At 50.7% G+C, this 22,322-nt stretch overlaps 2 protein-coding genes across 3 annotated transcripts; both read right to left on the bottom strand.

Annotated features, from left to right (window-relative positions):
* Positions 1-191: 191 nt before the first annotated feature.
* LOC111145298 (4-hydroxy-2-oxoglutarate aldolase 1) lies at positions 192-22,035 on the bottom strand. Of its 2 annotated transcripts, XM_022500133.1 has the most exons (7): positions 21,505-22,035; positions 11,233-11,361; positions 10,875-11,002; positions 10,263-10,397; positions 9,914-10,010; positions 8,160-8,293; positions 192-1,881 (listed from the first exon to the last, which is right to left on the bottom strand). In XM_022500133.1, the coding sequence occupies exons 1-7, from the start codon at positions 21,713-21,715 to the stop codon at positions 1,732-1,734; spliced, it is 984 nt and encodes a 327-aa protein (XP_022355841.1). In that variant the 5' UTR covers positions 21,716-22,035; the 3' UTR covers positions 192-1,731. The 2 variants fall into 2 exon arrangements, with proteins under 2 accessions (XP_022355841.1, XP_022355842.1); XM_022500134.1 differs by lacking the exons at positions 9,914-10,010; positions 10,263-10,397; positions 10,875-11,002; positions 11,233-11,361 and having other exon boundaries at positions 21,505-21,944.
* Positions 16,245-17,670, bottom strand: LOC111145299 (chromosome unknown C10orf62 homolog). Its single transcript, XM_022500136.1, has one exon. It carries the CDS (start codon positions 17,269-17,271, stop codon positions 16,588-16,590), a length of 684 nt encoding a protein of 227 aa, XP_022355844.1. The 5' UTR covers positions 17,272-17,670; the 3' UTR covers positions 16,245-16,587.
* Positions 22,036-22,322: the final 287 nt, after the last annotated feature.

The following is a 22,322-nucleotide window of genomic DNA, read 5'->3' as shown; positions in this document are numbered from 1 at the left end:
TTTTCTGATTCCAAATCATTTTCCACTGTACTTCTCTTGCCCTGAGCATCATGAGTGCCCCCATCCTGAAACCAGTTATTCTCATATCTGCTGGATTACCTTGGGCAAGTCAATTCCTGCCCCTTTTCCTGCAGCAATACCTCCCCAACTGAGCTAATGTGCAGTGTTCACCTACCGTGCTAACCCCTTTACATGCGTGATCTTGTGGAGCCCTGGGAGAAAGGAACTGTTATAATCCCCAAGTTACAGATCAGATCAGGCACTTAAGTAGTTGCCCAAGGTCCCACCAACCCTAAGGGGCAGGTCTGAGAACTTAAACCCAGGCCTGCTTAACGTAAGCCCAGAGGCTGAGTGCTTTACCAGTACACCAGCCAGCCTCCCAAGCCCTCAATTTTTGCCCCATCCCTAAGCTGGATTCTCCTCTGAGCCCAGATCTTCTGGATGTTGCCTGTGAGAAGAGCCCAGGTGCTAAGTCCCAAGCTTCAGTACCATTCTGATGGCCAATTTCAGTTGAAGATCAATACCTTTTATATTCTCTCCTCTAGCCTTTGTCCTAAACAAGGATCTGTTTACCTTTCTTTTTAGCCAGAGTAATTTTAAAAACATTCATCTCTGGTTTACTGCCACTAGTTAAGTATCACTGAATAAGGTTAAACATTTCTGGAGAAAGCAGCCTTTTTGGCTAATGTGCTAAGGTGTTTCTAAATATCTTAGTTGAACATTTTTGCCTCCTACCTCCCACCCAGAACTTCAACAAGCCTTTCCCCTAGGCCACCACTGATCTAATACCTTCTTTGCTGTAGATTGCTAGGGCCTCCCTCAGAGCCGGGAGAAAGCAGACCTTGAAAGTTAAATTGCTTCTAGGCAATTCTTGACATCCAGGCAGGAAACCTAAGACCTACATGGCAGCGAGGTGTCAATTTGTACAAGGCCACACTGTTTTCAGTTATTCAACTTTATTGTAAGAACAAAGTATTATTTTTAACAAAGAAAGCACAGTGCCTAAGGCAAGAAGATGGCCAGGTCTGAGACCAAGTCTCTTTCCCTAATGTTTCAGACCAGGTTGACTAGAAGTCTAAAATGTAACATTTATCCACCAGGTGTCATTATTTACCAACTCTGGCAAGGCCCTGGGCCAGCTCCATGCTCTCTACAGTTGAGATCAAGGCTAGAGATGAGAATATGAGATGATCAAAATGGGTTTAGGAAAGGCACTGTGTCTGGAATGTAACTTGGGGGCCTTTCAAAGGCCAGAGACGCTTTTCTGATTAGGTTTCCGAACCGCACCCCCTCGTTCCTCTGGAAGGAGTCAGGTTCTTAGGAAGAGCCCTGGCTCCCTGCTGCACTGTGCTGGGCTTAGGTGTGTACCCCCAAGTCTAAGCGGCCATCCCATCAGTAAAATACATGACCTTACTTTTGCCCCAGTTGCCCCCTGCTCATGCCGGCTGGTTCCCGGTCACGTGTCGCGGGGCACAGGAAGGCACAGGAGAGGGACAAGCAATTGCTCCTCCCCAGACTGAAGGTCTCTAGAGAGCCAGAGTTGAGGCTACAAATGCCAACGGTTCATGGGGCTGCGAGAATAGGAAATGGGTGTGCATGGCAGAGCCTGGGAGAGGCTCCCTAGAGGACTGAAGTAGGAAAACAGGCTTTGAAATCTCATACCCCCATGTGCCTCTTCAGCTGCAGGTACAGGGCAGGAAGCTGAGATGGGCTCAGGCCAGGCACCTGCCCTCAGAGCCAGCCATTACTGCTGAAGTCCATACGCAGGGCCTCCTCATCCGTGGAGCTCAGCTCCTGCAAGGGGCTACGGCAGGGGCCTCCGTAGTAGCCAAACCAGTCCATGGTCTTCTTCAGCCCGGGGATCCCAAAGCGCCGGGTCACCTGTGGAGCAGGGCCTGTTAGAACAAACTGGGGAGTCCCTGCCTGCACATGTCTAGACACACGTGTCACTTTAGAAAGTTAGGGTTCCTCCCACCTCCCCTGGTAAAGTAACTTTACCAAATCGGTGATACATTGGTTGATTGGAAATTCAGACTGAGAGACCAGAAGGCAGGGCAGCAGTAGAGAACACAATGCCAACAACTCAGATTAAGGAAGTCCCCTCTTTGGGTTTTAGGAGAAAAATCCACCCCATTAGGGAGAAACATGGCATTCACTCATCAACCTGGGACCAGAGATGATAGTAAGGCTGTGGGTCTGTAGCCCGGTTCCCAGGGACCTAGGGCCAGGGCACAGGCCTGTGAGGCCAAGAAAGGGAAGGGTCTGTGAGAGCGTTGGCCATAGCCCAGACCTCCACTGGCCCTGCAGGAGGGACACTGATCCATGCATAGCTCCCTCCTGACCCCAAATCTGAAAAACAATGCGTCAGCTGTCCTGAGAAATTCCACTATGAAGCCATATAGCACAAACTTACTACATCCAAGCAAGTTTTCTTGCCTAAAAAAATCGGGCTGGACGACATGATATCTGGAGGGTTTTCCATTATGAGGGGGATTGGAAGCTATTGTCATAACTTAAAATCATGCATGGGGTCTTCTAGAAAATGAAGCATCAAGTTTCTTCGCCTTTGGCATAATAACCAGCAACTGGTTATTTCACGCTGATCAAAAGTGTTAGGTGAGGGGCGCCTGGGTGGCTCAGTGGGTTAAAGCCTCTGTCTTCGGCTCAGGTCATGATCTCAGGGTCCTGGGATCGAGCCCCGCATCGGGCTCTCTGCTCAGCAGGGAGCCTGCTTCCTCCTCTCTCTCTCTCTGTTAGCCTCTCTGCCTACTTGTGATCTCTGTCTGTCAAGTGGATGAATAAAATCTTAAAAAAAAGAAGTGTTAGGTGAATCTCTGACTACCTAAAAGCTAGGAATGTAATCATTACTTACTAAAGTTTTATTTTGGAGGGAAGGTAAAACCTTAGAAGTATGGGTTTCACAAAGGGTAAAATAATCAAAGAGGTTGGCTGGGGTAGAGTTGAGAGCTGCTGCTGGATGACTGGTGACCATTTACCACTGGTGGCCAGGGTATTTTTTCTTGAAACGAGTAATACACCATCCTCCTCCTAGCCTGGCCCCAGCCACGATGTTCTAATAACCTCGGCTTTTCACCCAAAACATGAGTGGGGTGCGAAAGACCTAAGGGAGAGGATGGGAACAAGAAGTACCTAGAGAAAAGCCTTCTTCCACCGTAGGTGTGGATGTCTCTGAGTTGCCCCCTCCTCAGACCCACAGAAATAACTGAATGCTTTGGTGGTAAAGAACACAGAAAGTCCTAAATATAGCCAGGGCAGGAGGCTGGCTGGGTGGGAAGGCAGAGGAAGGACATTGTGTTCGAGCAGGGCAGGGCAACAGGGTGACATCAAGCTGCTCCTGGGGTGGCTGAGCCGACAGCCCAGGCAGCAGAAAGGTGTTCCAGGCATTCCTGAGTGTGTGCCCAGAGCTGGCACAGGAGGAGGCCCCAAGGGAAGAGTAAGGCAGGATGGCACATGGAGAGCTAGCGGGGCAGCAAGCATCCTCTCCTCCCAAGGGGCAGCCCACGGCTTCATCTGTCAAATGAGGAGATGACAACACCTACCCCATGTCACAAGAATCAAATGGGGAAAATACCACTATAAAACCACACCCCCAAGGGACCTAAAAGCTCCTCCTTTTCTTGTCCTGGTGGTATGCTGGTTCTGGAACCTTCTCTCTGCAGGGGGGGTGGGCATAGAGAGCAGAGGTCCCACCCCACTGGAGCGTCCAGTACATACCAAAGAGTCTGTGCCCTGAGGGGGCTCGGCTGAATGGCCCTCATTTCTGTAGTTCTTGTGTCCTATTAATAGAGCATCCTATCCCAGGAGAACCTTCACACCCAAGGAGACTTGTGCTTTCCTCCTCAGCTGTCCTTTCTCTAAAGCTGAGTTCACCTGCTCCTTGGCGGTAAAGATCAAAGCTGGGAGAGAGATCTAGAGCCCACCACTTTACCCAAACAAAGCATTACTGCTTAGCCTGGGACTATCACCTCAGATGCAAAGCTTAAGGGGGTGCCAACAAAATCAGTCATCAAGGTAAGTAAAATTTAGTGCCATATTTTCTTAAAGAATAAAAATCAATGCAAAAAAAAAAAATCCCACAATGAACAGTGTCAATGTTTTAAATAAAGACAGGATCTGAGGGGCGCCTGCGTGGCTCAGTGGGTTGAGCCTCTGCCTTCGGCTCAAATCGTGGTTTCGGGGTCCTGGGATCGAGCCCCATATCCGGCTCTCTGCTTAGCGGGAAGCCTGCTTCTCCCTCTCTCTCTACCTGCCTTTCTGTCTACTTGTGATATCTCTCTCTCTCTGTCAAAAAAATAAATAAAATCTTAAAAAAAAAAAAAAAGACAGGATCCAACAGAACCATGCCCTGCCATATCGTGGCCCGAGGCAAAAGTAAATGTGTGCCCCTAGATCCGTTAAGGAAGACAAGCTAGGGACTTCAGGACCCAGGGAACACAGAGATGAGTTCCTTGGCCTCGACTGGAAGTTTAAGAAGGCAGCAACCCTAAAATGCCAGTGGGTACAGATAATACAAGCCCCCAACAAAAGCCTATTCACTCAAGCCAAGGACCAGGAAGGAGCAGCCTGGTAAAATGGAAAACTTTAAGACAATCACCACTCTACCCCAGCCAGGCACCCCCGCAAAAACCATGGCCCCATCCCTACCATCCCCATCCAGGCTAGCAAAGGTTGAATTGGGAGCCAGAACTTCTACATGACTCTCGCAGGAAAGAGTACCCTTCTCCACCTCCCCAACAATGGATGCTCTTAGCAGAGAGGAAAGTTAGGGCTTACACAGCACTGCCCACACTGAAGGAGGCCACCCCCACCCCAGACATATTTGTAATGTCAGTGGAGACCACATGGGAAGCATTAAGGAGGCATTCCTACCCCTTCTGTCAGGGAGGTGTCCGTGGAAGTCAGGGGCAGAGCTATAATTTTAAAAAACCCTCCCCAAAAGAAATCTTCAGGCCCAAATGATCTCATGGGAGAATTCTAGAAAATGTTTAGAGAATATTTAACACCAATTCTACACAGACTCTTCCAGAAGATAGAAGAGGAGAGACTACTTCCCAGTGAACTGATAACCTATTACTATCCGGAGACCAAAAATCAGACAAAGGCAGTGCTAAAAAAGGGGAAAGCTATATACCAATATCTCCTATGAATATAGACAGAAAAATCTTCAACTAAGTGTTAGCAAATGGAACTCAGCAATATTTGAAGAGAGTTACACATCATGACTAAGTGGGATTTATTCCAGGGATGCAAGTCTAGTTCAATATTAGAAAACCATCCATGTAACTCACCATATTAGCCAGCTACAGAGGAAAAAAAAAATCACACAATCATATCAAGGCAGAAAAGCAATTGACAAAATGCCTCCTGTAGTCCCACACAGACTTGATTACTGTAGGTATGTAATAAATCTTAAAACCAGGTAGACTAATTCCTCCCACTTTGTTATTTTTTTTTCCAAAATTGCTTTAGCTAGTTTAATTCTTTTACCTTTCCATATAAACTTTAGAATAATCCGGTGTGGTCTTGCAGAGGGATATACCTCCCAATGATGGGAGCAACAGAGAACCCAAAAATCAACTGGCACAAATATGCCTGACCGATTTTTTTTTTAAAGATTTTATTTACCTATTTGACAGACAGAAATCACAAGTAGGCAGAGAGGCAGGCAGAGAGAGGGAGAAGCAGGCTCCCCGCTGAGCAGAGAGCCCGACATAGGGCTTGGTTCCAGGACCCTGGGACCACGACCTGAGCCAAAGGCAGAGGCTTAACCCACTGAGCCACCCAGGCGCCCCAGCCCAACTGATTTTTGACAAAGGTGCAAAAGTAACTCAATGAAGACAGATGATCTTTTCGACAATGATGATGGAGCAAGTGGATATCCAGAAGCAAAAAGACAAAACAAAACAAAAAAAGGAACCTCCACCTAAGTCCATACTCCATACAAAAATGCTCTCAAAACGTAAAACTATAAAACTTTAAGGAAAAGAAAATAGGGAAAAGTCCTCACAATCTAGGGTTGGGAAAAGCCTTCTTCCACTTGACATTAAAAGCATAAATACAAATGAAAATATTGATGAATTGATCATCATCAAAACTATTAAAAACTTTTGTTCTGTAAAAGACCTGTTCAGAGAATGACAAGACAAGCTACAGATGGGGAGAAAATATTTGCATGGTATCTAAAATATGTGCTGGTATCTAAAAGATATAAAGAAATTCCAAAACTCAATGGTAAAAAGAAAAAATCCAGGGTGCCTGGGTAGCTCAGTCAGCTAAGCATCTACCTTTGGCTTAAGTTATGATGCCAGGGTTCTAAGATCTAGTCCTGCTTCGGGTTCCCTGCTCAGCGGGGAGCCCACTTCTCCTTCTGCTGCTCCCCCAGCTTGTGTGTTCTCTTTCTCTCTGACAAATAAATAAAATCTTTTTAAAAATCCAATTATAAAGTATGCAAGAAACATACGACATTTAAGAAGATATACGGATGGCAAGTAAATACATAAAAAGATGTCCAATAGCATTAGTCATCAGAGAAATGCAAGCTAAAACCACAATGAAATGTTACTACACACCTATCAGAATGGCTAAAATCAAAAATAGTCACAATGCTTAAAGCTGGTGATGATGCAGAGAGAATGGGTAAATCATACATTTACACTGATGTAAATACAAAATGCCATAGGCACTCTGGGAAACAGTTTGGCAGTTTCTTAAAAAACTAAACATGCAACCATCATATGATCCACTAATTATTGATTTATCCCAGAAAAATGAAAACTTACATTCATGCAAAACCCTGTGCATGAATGTTCAGAGCAGCTTTTCATAGCCCCAAACTGGCAACACCCCAGCTGTCCTTCCACCGGTGAACAGTTCCACGAGCCGTGGCCCGGCCACACAGTGAACCACCGTTCATTAATAAAAAGAAATGGGCTGTTGCTGCGTGCAACAACTTGGATGGATCTGCAGGGAATTCTGCAGAAAGAAAGCCAGCCAATTTCAAAGGTTGCAGACTCTATGATCCCATTCATATGGGCGTCTTGAACTGACAAAAGTATAAAAATGGTGAACGTATGGGTGGTTGCCGCAATTAAGGAGGGGGTGGGGGAAGGAGGGGAGCAGGTGTACCCATGAAAGCATAACATGAAGGATCCTTCTGGTGATTAAAGACTCTGTATCTGGACCGTATCAATGTCCAAATACTGGTTGTGATATTGTACTTTAATTTTGTAAGATGTTTTTGGGAGAAACTGGGGGATGGATGGGAACATGGACTCTCTCTGTATTCTTTCTCTCTCTCTTTTTTAAAAGATTTTTATTTATTTATTAGAGAAGAAAGAGAGAGCGAGAGACCACATGCAGGGAAGTGCAGAAGCAGTCTCTCTGGGATCATGATCTGAGCCAAAGGCAGATGCTTAACTGGTTGAGCCACCCAGGTGCCCCTGTATTATTTTTTACAACTTCATCTGAATCTACAGTTATCTCAAAATTAAAAGTTTAATTTAAAATATGCATACAAACGTGTCTATAGGAAAACACATTGTCCTCCCTGCGTCAGACGCCAATACGGCTCAACACCGTACGGCCGGGCTCTTGACAGGCATTCCATCTCAGCTCGTCTCCTTGACTTGCGCAATACAGAATCGGGGTACACCGTCTGACTGCAGACTAGATTACTCAAAGACAAAACTCTCCTGGGAAATCTGGGCTCTGAATACATCCAGCCTCCTAACACCTCCTTTACTCCCAATCATTCTGTTTTCCAGGATCTGAGCCCTTCTAGAGCTGAAGGAGAGGCCCATGGTTCACCCTCTCCAGGTAGCGTGTCTCTAAGGAAAGTCCCTGGATTTACTTAATGTCACCATGATCAGCCAGGATGTTTGTCTCAATGCTTACTGCAGGTCTAGAGGTCTGGAATTTTAACAGGCTCCCTACAGTGCAACCAACAGGGCTCAACTTTGGCTGAAGTTGTGATTTTCTGGAGAGGCACAAGGAGTTCCCATGCTGGGACGTACTCTAAAAGGACTTTCTGAAAGGGAAGAGGTGAAGTGGGGACTGCTGGGCCTGTCTGGGCTCCTACCCCATTGAGGACACAGAAACATCCCCCCACCATGCCCTGGGGCCATCGTCCGGGAGCTCACCGCAGTGTTCGGCTCAATGAGGCGGTGCTGCAGTTTCTGGGCATCTTCCCATTGCCCTGTGAGGCACAGTCGCTCCAGCTGGCACACCTGAGGCCCCAGGACGTTGGCCAGGGCACACACGCCCCCCACAGCTCCTGCCCCACAGTAAGATTGCAAAACATCAGCCAGAGCTGCTTCTCACGGGTGATTCTAAATCCTGAGCCCCCGCCCCTCTTATTCTGGGGAGAAAGGATGTGGATTTCCATGCCGCTGGCTAGCCATGTCCAAGCCACGCTCTGTGAGTCCAGAGTCCAGATTTCCAGAGTGAAAAGCTGACAGCATATTTGAAGTAGGATCCCACAGGCTGAAGGTCAGGGAACAGAGCCTGAAGGCTAACTTAAGGACAGTTCCTCCCCTGCACTCCTCAACACACCTCCCAGACTGAAGTCCCACCTGCCAGTTGACAACACCTCCACTAGCCTCTGACTCATCAGTCCGGGAAGGGCATGGAGTGGACGGGAAGCCTTCGCTCTTCTGAAATCTGATTCCTCCCCCTCCCCGGTGAATTCAGCCTGGGATGACGCTGGGGGTGGGGGGCAGTGGAAGGAGCCCTGGACAGAGTCAGGAGACCACGTATTTCCTCCCACTGGCAGCATGAATTTGCACGAGTCACAGACCTCCCAGTCCTCTGTTCTCATTTGGGCAGTGAAAACGGGCTGGCTGTGATCTCGGGAGGCCTTGCCACTCTGCCAACCTGCGATGTGATTCTAAGGCTAGTTAGGGGTGACCCTAAGCATGGTGGCCTCAAGACCGGAGAGTGGGAAATTTGGAATGAGCTAAGATAGCTGCCATTTAGTGATCCCCACTCTATGCCAGTCACTATGCAGACACACGGCCGAGGCTCTCACATTCTCAAGACACCTCCCTGCTTTACAGAGTAGAGGCTCAGGCCAGCGAGTTTGTACACCCTGCCCGGCAGTACTCAGTAAGTGGCCAAGCTGAGATTCCAACTCACATCCCCCCACCTGCAGGGCCCGTGCTCTTTCCATCTACTCCGCCCTCAGGAACAAGGCTTCAATGGGTCCCCTCTTCTGGCCTTGCACTTTGGAGACTGCGACGTGGCAGAGGAGAGATGTGCAAGGACCCAGGCTGCAAGCCACAGTCTGTGCAGACCAGAGGAGAGGATCCACAATTGCCCCCTCAGCGCCGGACAAGTAACGCAGATCTGGACTTCCTGGGGCTTCAGCCCAAGGAAGCCGATGCTTCCTCTCTTCCCCGCTCCGGGGCTCAAATCCAACCTGAACCCAAGGAGCCTGACCCACAGCAGACCAGCACAGTTGCTTTAGTAGTGACATTCCTCGGATCCTGGACTGGAACAGAATCAGGTAGCTGAAGATCCCAGGCCCAACCCTCTAGGTCTTACTGTTCCTTCTGGCCTGGCCCCGGCGGGGGCGGGGGGTGGAGGGGAAAACACACTCCTGGACCAGAGGAAAGGCCCCAAAGCCTCTGTTCTCAGAGGACGACTTACAAGGTGAGATTAGAAGAGATAAATTTGTTAACTAAGCAGAGAGCCTGGGACTTAGAACAAACTTCAGGCATCCCTGCTACAGACAAGGACTACACATGGCCACTGTCTTCTGCCCAGAAAGGTCACTCGTAAGCCTCCGATATTCAGACAAGCAAGGCAAAAGAACCCTGCAGACCCAAACCCAGCCTTATGTGGGGGCCTTGCTGTACCACCCACCGCGACAGTGCAAGAGCAGCAGGAGGCCTACCCACGGCATAGCTGGCCAGCAGGAAGCCAGCCGATCCAGCCAACACTTGAAAGTCCTGCCTCCTGGTCTTGTGAACCAGCAGCCCCAACCTGGTCACCTGCAACAGCAAACCTGTGTGAACGCTAAGCCTCGAGCTTCCACGCCACGCGAGACGGGGGCTGGCCAAGGGTGGGGGAATGAGCGCCTCGGCCCCAAAGAGCTCCCCTCAAACTTGGAGAGAGCCTCAGAGAGCCCACACGGTGGGAAGAACCCCAACAGGAGCCCAGGACTGAAGTGGGTCCCAAAGCCTCCCTGAAGCTGAGAGCCTGGGAGAAGAGGAAGGACCCCAGTGGGAGCCACTGCCACTCACGTCACCACCACTGTCCTTGATGCCCACGATGTTTGGGTGCTGGGAGAGCGTGACCACCGCATCCACGGGCAGGTCCAGCCCCGTGTTGGCTGGGACGCTGTAGAGCACCACAGGAATGGGGGAGAGGTCAGCGACCTGAGGGAGGCAGAGAAGAAGGGAGAGGCAGAGGGCAGCTGCCCCAGGCCTGAGGAGCCCCAGGCACTGCCCACCACCAGCAGCTCCGGGCCTGGGTCCCCGCAGGGCCTCCTGGACAGGCCAACCTCCTGGACTAAGAGTCACAGTGCTGTGTTCCTTGCTTATAAATGATAATAATAACATTTCATGAGTGCTTTCTATGTGCCAGGCTCAGTTCTCAGTCCTCTGTATTTCGATGGAATTAGGTCCTTGCAATGACCCCATGAGGAAGCCACCATCATTTCTCCCCTGTGAGAGGTGAGGAAACAGCCATACAGTGTGGCTGGTCAGTCGCCCAGCAGCATCCCTCCCCGTTCCCCCAGATGCCATTCATGGGAAATGGGCTCTCCTCTCGGGCCCCAGCTTCTCTATCTCTTCTCCTCCTCCAGCCTCCTCTTGGTCGCAGGCCCCAAACCCATGCCCATGCCTCACACCCACCTTAGTGTAGTGGTGAATGAGGGCCGCACTGCTCATGCGGCCACGATAGTAGCAAGGGGTCACCACGATGGCAGCATCAGCCCCAACCTGGGCCATGCTCACAGTCATCTCCACGGTGGCTTGAGTGGCTATAGGAAGAAAGAGGGAGTCTTCCCTCTGTGGCCTATAGGCTACAGCAGGCAACATGGCGGGGAACAGCAGGAGGCAGAAGGGCAGGGCTAGGATCCCAGGGCAAGCAAGGGGTTCAGAAGAGACAGAACCAGTAGCCTGAACCAGCCCCAGGGCCAAGGAACCTGGCTCCCCACCAGCCCCAGGCACACCCCCCCAACCCCCCAAGCCCAGAGCACCATGGGCTCACACTCGCAGCCGGAGCCGGCTAGCAGGAGTTTGTCCTTGGGCATGGCCTGGCGGACTCGGCTCACCACCTCCAGCCGCTCACTGCTGGTCAGGAAGGGAAACTCGCCATTGGAGCCCTGGACCACGAAGCCTGCAAGAGAGGTCCTATCACAGCCAATGCCTTCCCATCCTCTGCAAACAACCGGGACATTGGTGGTACATGCACCCGTGTTCTACCTTCCCAACACCGTAGCTTTTCACACATTTCCTTCCCATCTTTGTCCTGATGCAGGCAGAATGTTTTACCCAGTTCTGACGGCAGTGTCCGCACCATTTTCTTTGTGTTAATGAACTATCTTAGCTATACCCCAAAGAATAGATAATAATAAAATCCACAGGTGTGTACCCAGCACCCATGGCAACCCTCCCCTGATCACCTTTTTCTTCCTCTTCTAGCTGTCCTGACTTGGGTGTCATTGTTCCCATTCATGTCTTTATCCCCTTAAGATGTACATATTGACCCATAAACAAGACACAAGACTTTTTTTGCCATGTAAGTTTTACAGAAACTGAATCAAACTCTTAACAACGTTCTGCGGTTTGCTATTTGTGCTCAAGATCATGTTGTGACCTTTGTCCACAGCAGTACACAGTTCTGGTTCATTCGTTTTAACTGCCATTATATTCTATGGTGAGGTTCGACGATACTTTACTTTTCATTCTCCTGTTGGGGACATTTAGAATGTTTCCTTAGTTTTGCCATCACAAATAATGCTAAAACAAACACGTCCACTAAAGTCTTCTGTGCCCATGTCTGAGCTGCTCTACAGTTCACTTGGGTGTGTGACTGCTGAGTCACACTTCCATGTATCTTCACGTGCCAAACGTCTGCCTCATTAGCTGGTTTGCACCCCGTTGGCTCATGGAAGGGTCTGTTAGTGTTCCTCCTTGCCAACACTGGGCAGAATTCATTTTTGCCAATTTTCTGGATGAAAGTGAGAATTAATTTTTTCCAATTTTCTGGGTGAAAAGTGACATCTCGTGATCTTATTTTGCATTTCCCTCTTTGATCGATCACCTGAGAGGTTTCTAATGCCACCCCGTAAGGTGTCAACCCTTTTACATCACAGAATTGATGCTCTTTGGCTGAATCCGAAGGGAATGTTAGTATAAAACCACTTTCCTCTCTGCTTCTTTCATTTCACTTTCTCTTTCCTCTTCTTCCTCCTCTCTACTCCATTCCATTCCAAAAACAGTGTTCTAAAAAAGGCTGACAGACACAGCCTGTGACACAACAAGATTATTAATAAATAGGAGACCGCTTGGGAGAAAGGAAAGAGAAGAAAGCTGGGGGGCGATACTGATCCACAAAATCCCTGCAGGCAGTTGAGAGACGGGCCTTCGCTTTGATTTGGAGCTTCCTGACAGTCAGAGCTAAAAGGGAAATGTGGTCAGCTGACAGATCGTGGAACGCAAGATAAAAGCAAAGCAGCTGCCCCAGAGACACAGAGTTTCCTGGCATCGGGACCAAGAGAGACTGTTCCCGTGAGTCATCCTTAGGGGACACGGTGTGATGGAGAGTCAACTTTTCACCACAAACCTTTTTCCATGCTGTTCACGACAGCATCAGATTCCACGGGGTGGATTGCCACAATGGGTCCCTGGATATGTAGCATTTTGCTAGCATTGCCAGGAGCATCTTGAGGCAAATAGTTTTTGGCTTCTGTTGTGTTACCTCCTCGGGGTCCATTTCTCCATGTCAGGCCAGGAGCCTCCTTCTGTCTTGTTACAAAAGGTGCTAGTGGTTTCTCAGTGGGTTCTCCTGCCCCCAGCTGTGGGGTTGCCAGCCCCAGAGAGGAATGGACCAGCCTCCTCTACTTAGAGGTCGAGGATTCTGAGATTGAACTTTTGCCCCTCCCTCTATGAAAAAGGCTCCAAAGACACCTCCCTCCCTCCGAAACCCTGCCGGCCACCGGGCTGGGCCAGCTCCTGCTCCAGTCACTTCTTCAGCAGTGCTCACTCTTCCCCAAGCCCCCTTCCATTCTGGTGGCCAGTTCCAGGGACTCCTGGACCCAGTAGTTTTGCACTCTCAGAGGGGAAGCAGGGCCCTGGACTCAAGACTCGCCCGATGGCCTTTCCCTTGTCTCAAGTAAAGGAGCATGTGACCCAGGCCTGACTCCTAAGGAGGAAATCAGGCCTGGCCGGGGAGGAGGGAGTATCACAGAGTCGATGAAGGACTTGGACCCAACTCCCCTTTTGAGTGAGTTACATCATGTCTCTGAGTCCCCATTTCCTTTTCTATGGGATAACAATAAAAACATTTTGATGTTTGGGGAGCCTGGGTGGCTCAGTGGGTTAAAGCCTCTGCCTTCGGCTCAGGTCATGATTCCAGGGTCCTGGGATCGAGCCCCACATCGGGCTCTCTGCTCAGCAGGGAGCCTCCTTCTCCCTCTCTCTGTCTGCTTCTCTGCCTACTTGTGATCTCTGTCTGTCAAATAAATAAAATCTTTAAAAATTTTTTCGATATTTTTAAAGGCCCAGACAAGAAAATGTACACGAAAGCACTTTGAAATCTTTAAAACGATGCTGCCAACAGCCCCCTCCCTCTTCTGGGTGGGATATCCAGTGTTAGGCCTGCTATGCCTCCCTTGGTGTAGAGAGGGGACTAGAGGAGGGGGAGGGCCAGGGTCCTGGATGGGTCAGGAGTGAAGACAGTGGGTGTTGGAGGAGCAGTGTGGTGGAGTGGCTCAGATGCATAGACTGAACTCAGGAAAGACTGAGTGTAATTCTCAGTGCAGGACCTCATCAGCTATGAGATTTTTTGGGGGGTGGGCGGTAAAATGGCTTCACCAAACCTCAGCTTCCTCACATGAAAAGTGGGGACCATACAGTGCCCTCCTTAAAGAGTTGTGAGGCTTAAATGAGATACTATTTGTAAAGTGCTTAGATTAGAACCTAGCAGTGTTCGCTGAGAATTAACACTGGTACAATACCAATGGCAGTCTTTGAATTTTGTTTGAAACTTTTAAAGATTCCAAATTCATCAGCAGCTAACCTGAGATCTTACGAAATAAACTTTTAATAAGGGATTTAAGGTCTTCCAGATAAATGCATGCATTTTATACATTTTTGCAATCACTTTCAGAAGTCACACCTTACCACCCTTGCTTTTTTTTTTTTTTTTAAGATTTATTTATTTGACAGAGATCATAAGTAGGCAGAGAGGCAGGCAGAAAGAGAGGAGGAACAGGATTCCCGCTGAACAGAGAGCCCGATGTGGGGCTCAATCCCGGGACCCTGAGATCATGACCTGAGCCAAAGGCAGAGGCTTAACTCACTGAGCCACCCAGACGCCCCACCACCCTTGCTTTTTATCTACTTTGGGAGCCTCCAACATTTTCTAGAGTGACTGAATATTTTTTTTCCATTGACATTTTTGTTACAAAGCATTTTTTTTACATTTTTTATTTGATAAATTACTTTATTTTTAATGTAGGCCTCATACACAATGTGGGGCTTGAACTCATGACCCTGAGATTAAGAGTTGCAAGCTCCACCAACTGAGGCAGCCAGGCACCCGTTATGAAGTATTTTAAATTTGAAGAGTATATATATATATATATATATATATATATATATATATATATACATATGCACACACGCATATATATTGACATATATATAAAGTCACTTATTAGTAATTTTTAAAATATTCAAATACTGGGGCATCTGGCTGCCTTAGTCAGTGGAGCATACAACTCTTGATCTCGGGTTTGTGAGTTCAAGCCCCATGTTGGACGTAGAGATTACTTAAAATCTTTAAAATAGATGGATAGATAGAGGAAATCAAATACTTCCAATTATGCCCCATAAAATCAATCAACAACGTTTAGGGTGTTTGTCGATTTATCCATCTTTTGGAAGGATCTTTTAGGGTGCTTTCTCCTGGGAGTGTGAGGCCCACAGGCTGGAAAACACTGGTAAGTTTATTAACAGATACCAATGGTACATTTCCGTGTAAAGGAGCCGCTGGGGGTTAGAGCTGCTGTGTAACTGACTTCTCCCCACTTTCATGGGAGAGACAGCTGCCTCCCTTGAACTCCCTTACTGGAGGTCACCCCTTACCCCAGAAATAGCTTCTTGGGACCCAGGAAGAGGAGGCAGGGGGAGTCCCAGGCTTGAGGGAGGGTACAGAGAGTCAGGACATGTGGTAAGAAGACAGAGGTAAGCATGAGAGACGGAGCCCTCCCCATAGGGCCAAGGGGCACTGGTCTGAGGGGCAGCACAGGGGAGGACTCGGGGTCTGAGCCTTGGAGTCGGGCAGAGCTGGGCTCTAACTCCAGCAACACCACTGTCTATGCCCTGTCAGGAGAATCACGTCTCTGAGCTCAGGGGTCTCATCTGCAAGATGGAGATAACGCAATACTGTCTCCATGGGACTGGGCCGTACACTTCACACAGAACGCGCCATATGCTAAAACTAGAAAGGAAAAAAAAAAAAAAAAGAGGGAGCTGCTGGTAGTACTAGTAATACTCCCAGTTAGTGCTGGCAGCAGCCACAGCCGCAGCCATAGTACGATGAGCAAGAGAGAGTATACGGCACAACAGCTCTGAAGGTAGGCAGGGGAAGGCACTCATGGGGATCCCAGTGGCCCCGGAAAGCAGGGAGAGAGCCCTCCAGTGCAGGACTTGAGCAGCAGTAGACAAGGTGAAGATGACACCAAGAAGACTAGAGACCCACAGCCCACCTTGCTTACTAGCTCCTGAAAGCCTGTCTCTCTCCCCACCTCCTGAAACCCGGCTGCTCCCTCCTTCCCTGGCCACCAATGGGTTGGTGGGTGCTGAGCTCACAGAAGACATCTCATCCCCAGAACCTGAGACCCGGGGAAGCTGATTTATGGAGTCTTGAATCAGCCCAGCAAAAAGCCCAGGCCAAGGGCCTCATGAAGATGACTGTGGGAGTAGGAAGCCTCTCCCCATATCCCCGCCCAGTCCTGAGGCTGGCCACAGAGACCCCTGACTCAGAATGAGGGTATACAAGGCTTTATTGGCTCAGTTCCAGGCATCTGGCGCCGGTCTGGGGCTCTCAGCTTCTCCTGGGATCTGCCTCGCCCATCTTCTCTCGGTGGGTCTTCAGGGGCCCGCTGAGTGTGTCTCAGCTGCTTCCCTTCCTTCCATCTTCCCCTCCATCAGGAGCCATTCTCTGCAGCAGACCCTCAGAGACTCGAAGGGGCCCAGGAGCTCTGTGGGGGGCTGAGGAGGAAGGGGTTCGGGTGGCAGCCTCTCACCCTGGGCCACACAGGGTGCCCTGCAGGAGAGAAAATAGGCCTGCAGTCGTGTGCCAGCCCTGTCGGGGGAAGGGGATCTCCATCTGTGGTTAGGTGGCTTCAAAGGGGTGGTAGGTCTGCTGGCTACGGTTGGGCAGACTGTGGCTCTGGTGGCTCTGATAACCCTGGTGGCCGTGGGGACCATGGCCGTGGAAGGTGTGCGTGTGGTTCAGGCCAGCTACCGCGGTGTCTCGCTGCATGAGGAAGTTCCCCTTCAGCTTCAACTCCACCTCCTCAAGGGCCTTCAGCTCCTCCTGGTTGATGTCTTTGGACTCCAGGTGGCCTGAGTTCTGGTACGTCATGGCGCGCTGCAACATGGAGTTAGCCAGCTGCTGTCCCAGGCTGTCAATCTCCTTGGTGCAGGCAGCCACAGCGGCCCACGTGGCCGCGTCCGTGGACGAGGATTTTCCTGACTCCCTGTGGGTCTCTTTGGTCACCGAGGAGCCAGACAACCTCTGCTTGGTGGTGAAGGCCTCCCGGTGCACGGCTGTGCCCACCTCGCCTTGCCTGGTGGTGACGGTCTCCACGTGCACCGTGGTGCTGGCCTTCCCGCCGCTCTCAGGGGGAGGCGTGGTGCTGCTGCTGCAGGAGGCCAGCTTCTCCTCAGAAAGGCGGCTAAAGTGCGATTTAATCCAGTTCTCATTCTTTGCTCTGTGACCTTCTGGTGGCTCCTGCTCCTCCTGTGAGGGCACAAGGAATGTCTTCCGTCTCTTCTTCCTCTGCATCCACAGCATGAGGCCTCCACCTCCGAGTAAGAGGGCAGCCCCCAGCACCACCTTGCATGATGGTTGCTGGATGAGCTCCAAGATGGCCTCCAGGACCCTAAGCCAGGCAGGCAGAGCTAAGAGCACACTGGGAGTGAGGGAGCCCGGATGGTCTGGTTCATGCTTGAAAGGGCAGGTTCCCTGAGGCTGTCTGACAGGCAGGCCACCAGTGGGACCCTTCCTAGGATGCCCCTCCCACCTCAGCAATGAAGCCCATTGTGAGGAAGGTGGCTAGGGGGCGGGGTGGGGAGAGGCCACAGCATCCCCCCCATCCAACCTGGCAGGCGTTTCCTGAGGCCCAAGTCCGGTCTCCCACGCTGACAGCTGTCCCCAAGGTCAGTGGGAAACTAGCTTCCCTAATTCTGAGTCCCTTCTGCCTTCTGCTTGTGACCCATTCTGTGACTCAATCCTTCTTTTCCAATCTTTGGTTTCTTTCCCTCTCCATCCGGTGGCCCCCAGGGGGCAGGAGCCACTGACCACAACTGAAGGACCCCCTTGGTTGGGCTGGCCTCCATTCCTGGCAGTCTGACGTCGGTGTCTCCTTTCATTTAGGGCCACCCCTGCTGCCAGCTGAGCTCATTCCATCCCCATTTGCAGCCCCAACCCCTTTACAGAGCAGGATCCAGATGGAAAGGGGCCCAGGAAGGAGCTCATTCTAGAATAACATGAGGTCACAACTGAGAGGAGACAAGCAGTGAGCTGAGAAGGCAGAGTGGGTAGGATAAGGGTCTTTACCAGATCCCAGATCCCAGGGGCCATTCCAGGATGGTGGCTGCTATGTCTTGTCTTAGTGATGCACCTGCAAACCCAGAATTTGCTCCCCTCCCCCTGTGCCTTGGTTAAACAGGCACAGTTTAGATGCTGAGCAGGTGGGCCACCTGACCAGACTCTCTGTAGGTACAAACAATGGAGAGTTTGACCTATAATCCCAAATTACATCCAGAGCCTCTCAGGGGTAGAAACAAACCTGGGCTCCTCTATTTTTCTCCCAGAGGCATCTAACACACTTTTTAAAAAACACATTTCACTTTTAAAAAGCAAATGCCGGGACACCTGGGTGGTTCAGTCAGTTAAGTGTCTTCCTTCAACTCAGGTCATGATCCCAGGGTCCTGGGATCACACCCCACATCGGGTTCCCTGCTCAGCGGGGAGTCTGCCACTCCCTCTGCTGCTCCCCCTGCTTGTGCTCTCTCTCTCTGTCAAATAAATAAATATTAAAAAATAAAAGAAGTAAATGCCAAAACAGGGTTGTGAAAATTGTGATTTCTTAAAAAGGATTTTATTTATTTATTTGACAGAGACACAGTGAGTGAGGGAACACAAGCAGAGGGAGTGGGAGAGGGAGAAGCAGGTTCCCGGGGAGCCCAGTGTGGGGCTCGATCCCAGGACCTTGGGATCATGACCTGAGCCGAAGGCAGATGCTTAACAACTGAGCCACCCAGGCTCCCCATAAAATTGTGACTTTTTAAAGCAAAATACTTCTATTTAATTAGAAGTATACATACTAAGGGAATGAGACATATGCTCAAAGTTTTATGGGAAACATCATCTCCCTAGTCCTGCTGAAGTAGATCTATGTTGTCTGCTGACCTCATTTGGAAATAACAATTCAAAGTTCATCTCTGAGGTTGTTTGTGGGAGTGAGTTCAGGGCCAAATGGCCCCTCTGCAACAATTTTAGCCTCCAGTCTCCAGTTACAACTTTCATTTAAAAATGATACTCTTTATACAAATCGTCAGTAAAAATTAACAATGCAAAAATGAGAAATAAAGAGAGCTACACAGTTTCAGGCAATACCTTCCAGAAGAATCTCTAACTGTTCACTGATTCATCAAGGGCAGATTCCTACCTCCCCTTTAGATGACCTTTAACTTACTGCAGGAGGCCCTGGCAATGTGGTATGTGATGGCTTCCTCCTCTGCCCCTGAGTGTTGGGCAGCAAAACCAAAGCGGGAGACCAGAATAGGGCCAGAGAAACACCGTCTGTAGAGCAAAACTTGTTCACGGCTCCTTTCCCAGGCATTCTGGCTGCGTCCTGGGAGCAGGGACAGAACCCTATGGGCTCTATTCTTTGTGCCAGGACCTCACACTTGAGCTCTTGGGGGAGGAATGCATTAACCCTGTGGCTCAGTTCCATTCTAAAATGAAGAAATCAGATGATTTCTCCAAGGTCGCCATAACTGACAGATCCAGGATTCTTACCCAGGCCTTGTAACTGCGGATGCTGAGCTCTTTCTACCCAGCCCACTGCCTCCCTGGTGTGTGGGTAAAAGAGAGATGGGGCAGGAGCAGGAACCTGTGTGGGTTGCATGGGAAACAGGCTAGTGGGCACCCCACGAGAACAGGAACTGGAGGTACCCTTCGCCCATGCCTGTGCTCCTGGACAAGCCTATGCCCTCTGCAGGAGTGGATGAGCAGGTAGGAGGGAAGGAAGGGTCCAGAGAAGAGCCTGGGGGTGTCAGTGGATTCTCTGGGTCGCAGGAAGACACTGGATGCAAAGTTCACCCCACCCCCAGCACCAGGGTGTCCTTGAACCTGGAGTGTGAAGCAGAGTCTTCCTGCCTCTTAAGATTCAAGGAGTGAGGGGTGCCTGGCTGGCTCAGTCAGTGAAGCATGTGACTCTTGATCTTGGCGTCATGAGTTCAAACCCCACACTGGACGTAGAGATTACTTAAAAAAAAATTTTTTTTAAAGATTTTATTTATTTATTTGACAGAGAGATCACAAGCAGGCAGAGAGGCAGGCAGAGAGAGAGGAGGAAGCAGGCTCCCCGTTGAGCAGAGAGCCCAACGCGGGGCTCGACCCCAGGACTCTGAGATCATGACCTGAGCCGAAGGCAGCGGTCCAACCCACTGAGCCACCCAGGCGCCCCCCAAATTTCTTTTTTTTAAATAAAAGATTCAAGGAGCTTCTCCCTTTGCTTCAAGAGACCCTGGCCTCCGTGCAGACTTTCAGACCCCAGAGAGCTGAGCCCGAGCAGAAATTTACTTCAAGTTTGTGTCACTGCTCACTGTGGGCATCCACAGGGCATTCACCGTGCCCTAGGGAAGGCTCGCCTGCACCTCCGCCCTGAGATGTGGATGGGGTTTGGGTGAGGCCAGCAGTCACTGTCACAAAGCGGCTCTGACCACAGTGGTCCTAGTGACTGTGACCACTGGATCTGTAACTTCTAAGGTCCATCACCCTTCCCTATTCACTGTGTGCTTTCGTTTGCCCTCTCTCGGATTCTTCTCCCAGCCAGCCGGCGATGTGGACATTACTACTCCCAGGTGTCAGATGGGGAGACTGAGGTTTAGAGAGATGATCTCACAGCTAAGTCAGCGATGGAGTTGTGATTTGAATCTAGAGTCCACCGCCCCGCCACAGTCAGAACCTCTCCATTTCCAGAGCTGGTGCCAACCGGACTTTATTTGTTGAAACAGTCTGTTCTAGCAACTCAGTGGTTGGTGCAGGTGGTGTGAAACACCCCAGCGTAGTCTTGCAGTCAGACTTGGGTTCAAATCCCAGCTCCGCCATGTGTTAGGAATGACCTTGGGCGAGTGACTGTGTCACTCTGAGTCCCAGCTTCCCATCTGTGAAATGGGGCTAGTGAGGTTACCGCCTCAGGGACTTGTCACGGGTGACAGACGAGGGTGGGCAGGATGGGGGGAATTGACCCCTTCTTCTTCCCTTCACTTACTGTGGCTGTGGCTGTGTTGCACATTGATTGTTACAAGTGTCTGGTCCCTGACCTCGGTGAGGGGAGACCCATGCATAAAGAGAGAAATGAGTCAGAGGATCCAGAACAGGAATTAATTCTGCTGAGGAAGGCTTGGCTCAGAAGAGTGTGCAAACAAGGCTTTTAGGGAAATGAGCCCACTGGCTGGGTTGCCACGTGACACCCCTCACTGCCTTCACAGCCGCACAGTGTTCAGTTGACAAGGACTTTCGTACCCATTATCTAGTCTGAGCCCCACAATAATGCTGGGCTAGGAAGGCACTCTGGTAGTTTACAATCGGGGAAACTGAGACAGACGAGACTCAGTCAAGGTTTTAAGCTAGCAAGGAGCTTCCTGACTCTTAACTCCAGAACGGTCCCCTCTGCTCCTCTCCCATAATAAAATGACCCCTGGGCACCTAACTGTCTCTGAGCAGCTCCCTGGCTGAGGAGCCTGGGGTCATTCCCATCTTCCCCCACTCCCCCAGAGGACAGGTCCCACTTACCTCGGAAGGGGAAGGTACCCAATTTGTGCAGATTCTCCTCCAGTTTCTCATAGTCCACCTCTGCCGTGGCAGTGAAGGGGGTGGTCACAGGGGGGTAGATGCCTGCAATGTCCACCTTCCTCCCCTCCCCCGAGGCCCAACCCCCCACCTTCTTGGACAAGCCCCTGCTCAGCCCCTGCCTCACAGAGGACCAGATTCCACGGCCCAGCATCTCTGCGAGAGGCCTGAGGCCCAGCTGGTCTCTGCCCCTGTGTGACACGGAGTTTACACTCCTTCCTACCCTTGTTAATGATCAGTGTGTCTAGTTAAAAATTTGCTGCCCCCTGACTGTTGGCGCTGGGGTAGGCCTGGGCTGAGCGTCCCCAGGGTCAGAGACTAAGCCTGTAGGCCCCATGGCCATTCTCCCCTTAAGGAGCGGCTGGACAAATGCCACAGTCCAGTGTCCCTCTGGCCAGGCGCGGGGGCGGGTTCCTGGAGTACAACCCCGGGGAGCTTCTCTAGGAGGGGCCAGGTCGGGCCCTCCTCCTCCAGTTGCCAGCCCCGCCCGGGAGGCCGACTTCCGCTTGTAGGGCCGCGGCTGGCGGAGCCGATTGGCTGAGCCGCCCCTGCCCTGCGGGGTGGAAGCGTGGTTGGTGAGCGGCAGCCTGGGAACCGTGACTTCCCGCCGGCGCTCCGAGGCCCTTGATCCCCTGCTAGGCTCCTCCTGCGCGGGCGGGCCGCCAAGTGATGAGCCTGCGCTGGCCCTGCGGGACAGCGGTCACCAGGACGGGGGTGGGGGCGCGCAGCGGAGGTGCCGGGAGCAGGTGACCCGCGCTGGG

This window comes from Enhydra lutris, unplaced genomic scaffold (assembly GCF_002288905.1).
Source record: "Enhydra lutris kenyoni isolate GAN:26980312 unplaced genomic scaffold, ASM228890v2 scaffoldscaffold12, whole genome shotgun sequence".
Lineage (NCBI taxonomy): Eukaryota > Metazoa > Chordata > Mammalia > Carnivora > Mustelidae > Enhydra > Enhydra lutris.
This window is presented reverse-complemented; position numbering and strand designations above follow the sequence as displayed.